Here is an 8,904-nt window from a genome sequence, read left to right on the forward strand (position 1 = left end):
GGCCTTCACATCCTTCACGTGCAGGAACAATTTGTATCGAAATTATTTACTAAGGACCACTTTGCTCTAGAAGAGTGAGCATAGGGCTGGGAGGCTGGAGGCTCAGTCTCAAAGCTGCCACTGCCTTGCCGCAGAGTTATAAACACATTTTTAATGTAAGTTGAAGCTTAAATTTAGAATCAAGCTGGAAACATTTGGAACAGCTCCAGTTCTCGCTGCCACCTGGAGCTGCAGGGGCTCCAGCAGTGCCCAAAAATCCCACTCTCACCCTGTCACTTCAATGGCTAAAACCCATACCTGATTGAATACGCACAGCAGGACCCTGTCTTGGACTGGAAGAACTATGTAGAAGTGAAGTCCTAAGTGACCCAGTATGTTGCAAAACAGAATAACTCCATAAGCAACTGCTTAAAACAAGCACTATTCCATAGGGATAAAAATTGACTTGAGTTCTATTGCACAAGTTATTTGTAGCCAAAATGAGATCTAATATTTAAAATATTGATGGAATAATTTCTACTTACACGCATTCAACTGAGAGCTGGGGTCAGTGCACTTGCCTTTTCTTTTGCTTTGCTTTCGCTCTTCATCCCTGATCTTCCTCTCTGCTCCCTGCCAGACAAGAGATTAAGGGAAGGGGTGGGGGGCGGGGAGAGAGAGAGAGAGAGAGAGAGAAGGTCTGCCCAGAGATTTGGGTGTTTATCAGCTGCAGGGGCAGGAACACTGATTCTTCCAGAGCTGTGTTTGTGGAGGTCAGCTCCACAGTACCTGAGCTGCAGGTTTGCCAGAGCGTGCCAACGTTGAGATCTGTTTACTTTTGAGTTCTGTCATCTAATGAAATCCAACAACCATACCCAAGATGCAAACACTTTTCTTTCAAGTCAGATGGGGTTATGATGACAAAAGATACCCACAGCTATAACAACCGTATAAAGTGTGAGATAAAAATATATCTGAAGTGTTTAAAACAATAAAAAATTGCAAGTTCCCTCAGCTTAAGAGTTCACTAGATCATCATTAAATCCTGATCTATAAAAATCACGCCACACTTGCATCACCAAGTGCAAGATACCTTCCCTGCACGTTGCATGTGGAACCTGCAGCAGTTATATCAGCCTTCACTGATCTCAAGTTGTAGACATGCATCATTTTAAAGCAGGCATTATTTCTTCTCTTTTTATCAAGGCCAGGCTACGGTAGAATCCACAGACACCTAACTGGGTTCATGCCTGCACGATTCCTGGCCCTCCAAACCAAGCAGCAGTGGGGAGAGCCACATTTTCTGCAAGGTGCAGGCAGCTACGATGGAGAGAGAGAAGGAAGGAAGAAGGTTTGTATTGGAATCATGTTCATTCCTCCAGCTCTGGCCAGACCTCACACGTGACTGTGGGTTAAGCCAGGGATGTCACGTTGCCAGTTGCATGAGGTGATAAGCCACAGTAGATCCCCAACACTCAATCCTGGTACTACCACCAGATCACTGCCCAAACTGGTATACACAAGTTCTACCTGTCTCCCAACACCTCTTGCAAAGCCGGGTAAAAGGTAACAGTTACCTGGCCACAGGAAACCATTATTTCTCATTCCCACCCCTGCAAAACTGCCAAAACACACCCACATCCTTGTACGGTGCTGGGGGAAGACTAGGTTAGCTATGGCAAACAAGATGTCAAAAAGCATGTGGCGATGGGGTGGGAAGTGGTGCCTAACAGTGCACAGCATGGGAGAAGGGCAACAGCCGTCCTAACCTCCCAGTAGATCAATACCCTATAGGTGACAGGATGCCTATGCCTGCTAGGTAGCAGTGGGCACATCTGCACTAGCAATAAAAAGGAAAGTTAGCCTAGATATTTGATGTGCATTAGCATATATCACCTTTTCTCCCACGTAACAGCAAGGACGCAAGCAGCTTCAGGCAGCTGCTGTGAAAAAGAAAAAATTACTAATGAAGACACAGGCGTTGCCAGCTTTGCTTGACCCCATAAAGCTGATACAGCCCACTACAGTGAAGACATCCCACCTAAACCCTCAGCACAGCTGGACCCGCACCCCTCCGCGACTTCCCTTACCAGAATAGTCACAACATCTCAGCTTGACAGCAGAAAGATCAGATTTGGCTCCAGACCTATTTTTTAACTTTCACATGGAAATAAAGTTCTGCTACTCAAACACTGTGCTACAGAATAGCACCTGCTTCCTCATGGAGAATGTGCTAATCCATCAAGAGCACACATTTTGAGAAAACCTCTACCCTCCCATACCTACAGCCAGAGCTCTGCTTGAAAGTCAACTTTTTCCAGGCTACAGGGGCCCAGGTAAACACATCTCAAATCCCACATAAAAAAAGTTGTGTCTTGATAACAGGCTTTTCTGCCTTGCCAGCAGAGCTCAGCGACAGCCAGGATCAGATAGTTTTGAAGAAAAGACACTGGCAATCCTGTATTCTGCAATTATGGAATAAATAAGAGTAAGAAAGAGGCTTTCCCAACTTCATCACCTAGAGCACAGCCTACAGTCTGAAAAGCAAGATTTCACACTCTTGTCTATATGCTAAAGGCTGCAGAGGCTTTTCTGTTGTTCTTTTCCTCAAAGTCTCCAGCTGTGTAATGGACTCTTGGGCTGAGAAAGGGAAGCGGCATTTTGGGGAGAGCTGCCATCCCTCCCTCCCACACAGAAACATGATACATTTGATAAGCAACAGAGATGCAGGAAGAGGTTGCGACATCAAGTCACAACACACTGGGATCTGGACCCTTCAAGACAGCATGGGACTCCCTGTTTCCACACATGGGCTGCGTCAGTTGGATGTGCTCCGAAGATGGAGGGCTGCTCCCTGGCCCTTCCCTGCACGCCTTCTCGTGCTGGGTGCAGCTCTGGCACACAGCCCACAAGCCATTCGAGCTCTTCTCCTGCCCTGTGGCCCCAGCGGCCGAGCTGCCAGGGGATTCTGATGGACAAAAAATTGGACACAAGCCAGCAGTGTGCACTTGCAGCCCAGAAAGCCAACTGTCTCCTGGGCTGCATCAAAAGAAGCGTGGCCAGCAGGTCAAGGGAGGTGATTCTGCCCCTCTGCTCTGCTCTGGTGAGACCCCACCTGGAGTCCTGCGTCCAGCTCTGGGGTCACCAGCGCAAGACAGATGTGGACCTGTTGGAGCAGGTCCAGAGGAGGGCAAGAAAAACGATCAGAGGGCTGGAACACCTCTCCTATGAAGAAAGGCTGAGAGAGTTGGGGTTGTTCAGCCTGGAGAAGAGAAGGCTCTGGGGAGACCTTACTGCAGTCTTTCAAGATATAAAGGGGGCTTATAAGAAAGATGGAGAGAGGCTTTTTACCAGGGCCTGCTGCGACAGGACAAGAGGCAATGGTTTTAAACTGAAAGAGGGTAGCTTTAGATTGGACAAAAGGAAGAAATATTTTTATGATGAGGGTAGTGAGACACTGGCACAGGTTGCCCAGAGAGGTAGTGGATGCCCCATCCCTGGAAGTGTTCAAGGTCAGGTTGGAGGGGGCTCTGAGCAACCTGATCTAGTTGAAGATGTCCCTGCCCACGGCAGGGGGGTTGGACTAGATGACCTTTAGAGGTCCCTTCCAACCCAAACCATTTTGTGATTCTGTGATCATGCAACAGAAGGAACAGTCTCTGTGTTGCTGCCCACCTGCATCAATGCTGCCTCCAGCCGCCTTGCATCATCTCTCTCCTTCCAACGGCATCTCACTCGCTTGTTCCTACCATCCCATAAAAACCTTCCCACAGCACTGCCCATCGCTACAAGAGTAACAGCAGGTCCCAGAGGACAACACTAGCTATAGCCTGTGAAATCCTGTATTTAATCTTCCCCATGTGGATGCTTAGCTGAGGCGCCATTTACAGCAGAGAAGGTCATCTTCCTCTGGGACAGGTCACCTCCATCCCCACACAGCCCAAATATTGCTGGGCCGAGCCTGAACAAAGCTTGTGCTGTAACATGCTGTAGGATGACACCATTATGCCCATACTGCTTTATTCAGGTCTTGAAACCACATGGGATTAGATGAAAACCAAATGCCCTGGGCACCTGTGGACCTTCTTGCCACAGAGAGAGCACAAAGGGGAAGACAGAAACGCATGAAGAAACTTGGTCTCACAGGCAGCAGCCAAAAACCAGAAACAAGTATCAGCAGCTTTCCCTTCCACCCCAAGCATGAGAACTGTCCTCCTTTACTCCTTTCCCATGCAAAGGCCACCACACAACATTAAACTGTTTGACCTTCCATAGGATATCTATCAATTTGTACACAGAAAAAAGAGACAGCAGAGGACTGCCATGCCAGTGTCTGGGTTCAAAGTCAGTTCAGGTGTGCAATCCAAGCACAGCCTTAACAGACAAAGGAATAGAGGGGACCTACACAGAGCTGTCCCTGTTAGGTGGCCACAGCATCATCATTTTGCACTGTTTTTTCCAACAGACTTCCACACTATAGACTTGGCCCTCCATGAAGAAAACATGGATAACAGCACTTTTACAGGTAAGAGTGGCCACATGAGAACAAACACATTAGGGACTGCAATACGTGTGGATACTATAGTAATGATGGTCCTGTAAACATTCAAGACCAGCTGACTGATTACCTAAGATTCAAAGCAAGGCAGAAAATGGGTGCTCTTTCTGAAATACCAATGCTCTTACAGGAGCCTGGAGCAGGTGGTCAGCGTTGGGGTCTATAAGTGTATTGGGTTTGCGTGGCAAGGTTTTGGTTGCAGGGGGGCTACAGGGGTGGCTTCTGTGAGAAGATGCCAGAAGCTTCCCCTATGTCCAACAGAGCCAATGCCAGCCGGCTCCAAGACAGTGACGTTGGTAGCGCCTCTGTGGTAACGTATTTAATATGGGGGAAAAAAACTGCTGCGCAACAGCAGCTGAGAGAAAGGAGCGAAAATATGCGAGAGAGAAAACTCTGCAGACACCAAGGTCGGTGAAGAAGGAGGGGAAGGAGGTGCTCCAGGCACCGGAGCACAGATTCCCCTGCAGCCCGTGGTGAAGACCATGGTGACGCAGGCTGTCCCCCTGCAGCCCATGGAGGTTAACGGTGGAGCAGATAGATATCCACCTGCAGCCCATGGAGGACCCCATGCCAGAGCAGATGGATGCCCGAAGGAGGCTGTGACTCCATGGAAAGCCCGCGCTGGAGCAGGCTCCTGGCAGGATCTGTGGACATGTGGAGAGAGGAGCCCACGCTGGAGCAGGTTTGCTGGCAGGACTTGTGACCCCATGGGGGACCCACACTGGAGCAGTCTGTTCCTGAAGGACTGCGCTCCATGGGAAGGACGTGTGGAAAGGACCCATGTTGGAGCAGTTCATGAAGAACTGCAGCCTGTGGGAAGGACTCACGCTGGAGAAGTTCATGGAGGACTGTCTCCCATGGGAGGGACCCCGCGCTGGAGCAGGGGAAGAGAGCAAGGAGGAAGGAGCGGCAGAGACAGTGTGTGATGAACTGACTGCAACCCTCATTCCCCATCCCCCTGCACCGCTCAGGGAGAGGAGGTAAAGAAAATCAGGAATAAAGTTGAGCCTGGGAAGAAAGGAAGGGTGGAGGGGAAGGTGTTTTAAGATTTGGTTTTATTTCTCATTATCCTGTTCTGATTTTGACCGGCAATAAATTAAGTTAATTTCCCCAAGTCAAGTCTGTTTTACCCATGATGGTAATTGGTGAGTGATCTCCCTGCCCTTACCTCGACCTATGAGCCATATGTTCTCTCCCCTGTCCAGCTGAGGAGGGGAGTGATAGAGCAGCTTTGGTGGGCACCTGGCATCCAGCCAGGGTCAACCCACCACAATGAGTCAGTACCTGCAGCTGTAAGGACACAGGTCTGCTCACAGGAGCACTCACCCAGCACCTCAAACAAGCGTTTGAGTACAGAGTTTGATTCAATGCGGTGACAAACAGTATTCAGCTTGTTGGCCTCTGTCCCCAGCTCTCACTGCTGGACCCAGACTGGATCTGAAAGGCAGCAAACTTCAACACCATTTCTATAAATGCAAATTGCAGAATCTGCAGGCACCAACCTCACATTGGCTACATGTTCACAGAACGAACAACAGTCAAATTAAAGAAAAGTAATCTTTTCTCCTTCCCTCCCTCCTCTTTTAATTCAGTATCTGGTAGGAATAATGCAGGAGAAAAGGTCAAAATCCCAAAGGAAAATAAAAGATACACTGGCATTACTGTACTACTAGATTTGCTGGAATTCATGGTATAGACTCAAATGGTTTCCTTTAAGCTACGTACTGACTACATGTCTGCCCTTTTATTAACCGATTTCTCATATTAGCAGTGGTACAAGTCTGTCAGTAATTTTAGCACAGTGTCAGTAATTGACTGGACAACTTATGAGAAAAACATTCTCCCTTTCCCTGCAGCAAATCTGTACTCACTGGTATTGTAGGGAATACAGGTTGATAACACACAAGACTCCCAGATAATGAAAGAGCTTTAGATGACACACTTGCCTCAGTCTCATATTAGAGGAAAAAGAACAGGAAAAAAAAAAAAAGAAAAAAAAAGGGGGGGGGGGGGGGGGGGGGGGGGGGGGGGGGGGGGGGGGGGGGGGGGGGGGGGGGGGGGGGGGGGGGGGGGAAGGCCTGAAGAAAGCCCATGAGACCCAAGGACCCAAGCCTCTTGGCAAGTCTTTAAGATAGGTCTGGAGAGCATTTATTATGCCCTGGTAAATTCTTTGCTGAAATAATCAGAACAGGAGCCATCACAGAAGGCACCTGAAGGAAGATGACTAAGTAGCTTTACACTGGCAGGCAGCTACAGGCAGCTTCTCCCAACCATGCAGGAAAGCAGAGGGGCCTATTTAAAAGCGTATAGATGGACAATAAAACGTGGCAGGATGAGTCAACAGGATGCTACAAGCACAGACAGACTGTAGAGGGCTCCATATATTTTGGGAGGTAAGTGGAGGCAGAGCAATGGCTTGCGAGAAGAATCTTTGCAGCAGTCCCCTGGAGGATGACAAGGCAAGACCGCACAGTATGTGACTGGTGCAAAGCTAGCACAGGACTCAAGAGTGGGGGTCATGAGCCCATCTCAGACCTGCAGCTGCACAGAGAGGTATTTAAGATCTCAGTCGCAGAGTCCATGTGATGAAGACGCAGTCCAGACGCAAAGAATGAGAGGCCCTAATCAAGTAGGATGCCAGCAAAACAGGACGTCGGAGTGGTTCAGTGATCAAAAAAGGGACTGGGGAAGTCCGGGCAGCGCTCATCCCAGCCTAGAAAGATCTTGGTCCCTCTGGAAATAGTTAACGTTGCACATTACTTGAAGGACCAGAGCAAAAGACTGTTCTGACAGGAACAGGTTACAAAGATTGGGAAAATGTCCTTCTTTGCAAACTCAGTTAAGCTTTTACAACTGCTTTCAGCTCAGCTCCTGCAGTGTTTCCTTCACAGCTTCAGGTGAACAGTGGCTTTGGGAAAGGTGTTCATTCTCTGTGTGCTAAATGCATTAGGCAGAGCAGTCAAATTACAGCACCCATCCAGCTTGTAAATGGGCTTCGTTATACTGCTGTCTTTCACAGGGGCACAATGAAAACAGCAACATTTTCTGTTCACAAGATGTGCAAGTTACTGGGTTTTTTTAATAACAAATGCAGTAAGAACGCACAAAGAAATTTAAAAGGACCAACACAACAGCTTGGGCAAAAAGACAAGCCTCCACTTACTCCAATCAATTGCAATGATTTCTCCTACTGAAGGCACTCTGCAGGACTTTCCAGTGTCTGGAGTATCGACAGTCAGTCTTCTGCCACTGACTGACCTTTCTCCAAAGCCAATGCTCAGGAACACTCCTCAGTGCTCCAGCATTTTGAGAGCAGCACATTTATCTGAGATCATCATAACATCTATGAGCCAAGTAGAAGGGGTTGAAATTTTTTCCTTGCAAAGGCTGAACACAGATGGGAGTCTTCAGTGAGCCAAAATAGCAAATGGCAGAATGGGGGGGGGGGGGGGGGGGGAGCAACTAAGCTGTGGAACAGCCTTTCCCGAAGGGTCACTGGCACGTTGACCTAACCCTTACCTTGTCGCAGAAGACTTTAATCTGGCAGTAGGCTCTGTGGACAGGTTTGTTACTCCTGTTATTATAGCTGTAGGTGTCGATCTGAAGATTCAGGGGCAGGCCTTTAACTCCCTTCTGAGAGGAGAAATCTGTGCTGAGGCAGTTCACGGAAATGAAAACCTGCAGAAGAGGAAAGCAGCACCCGTCAGCAGTGACACACAGACTCCTGGCTAGCTGCTGAGCAAGGGACTACTCAGTGAGTGCCGAGATCTAAATGCTGGTCCTTGCCGCTATAAACAGGACCTTCTGTCTTCTGAGAGATCAGGTGAACTCCCCAAGAAGTGGTATGACATTCTTAATTCTTTATATAAACCGTTACAGGGGACAAAGCCACTTTGTCCAGAATGAATTTCAACAAACTCTCCAAACTTTATGAAGACTCCACCCATCTTCCCCAGATATGTCCGTCCAAGAGATCTCCAATGTTGTCATCAAACTTTTAGTAACAGGAATCCTCCTACACCCAACCGTCACTGGCCAGTGTTTTACCATCTTGGTAAGAACACAACCGTGCTTTGAAAAATTTACATTACTTCAGGCAAGTTAAAACAAAGCTTTCCATGAGTTTTACATAAGCTGCCGTGAGCACAGTTTATGCTTGAAACTACTTGGGGTTTTTTGTTGCTGTTTTTTGTGAATGATATTAAAAGCTTTTAAAAAATATTAGGCAACAAGTTGTCTTCAAACAGGAATAAAGCCATTATTTCAGTGAAAGAGTTTCTCGGCTTTACATTTAAAATGATTAACACCATTTTGAATATTCCCCAGTAAGACCTACAATACCCTTTTAATGTTCTGATCGAAAGGGA

At 47.8% G+C, this 8,904-nt stretch overlaps 1 protein-coding gene across 1 annotated transcript in view; it reads right to left on the reverse strand.

Moving 5' to 3' along the window:
- The window catches only part of GRHL1 (grainyhead-like 1 (Drosophila)), a 38,653-nt gene that overhangs the window by 8,777 nt on the left and 20,972 nt on the right, over positions 1 to 8,904 (reverse strand). Inside the window, exons 8-9 of the mRNA XM_009332491.1 lie at positions 8,057 to 8,215; positions 561 to 612 (exon numbers count right to left, since the gene is read on the reverse strand). Of these exons, the coding sequence (XP_009330766.1) occupies positions 561 to 612; positions 8,057 to 8,215 (211 nt within the window). The remainder of the gene's footprint in view (positions 1 to 560; positions 613 to 8,056; positions 8,216 to 8,904) is intronic.

This window comes from Pygoscelis adeliae, unplaced genomic scaffold (assembly GCF_000699105.1).
Source record: "Pygoscelis adeliae isolate BGI_AS28 unplaced genomic scaffold, ASM69910v1 Scaffold168, whole genome shotgun sequence".
Lineage (NCBI taxonomy): Eukaryota > Metazoa > Chordata > Aves > Sphenisciformes > Spheniscidae > Pygoscelis > Pygoscelis adeliae.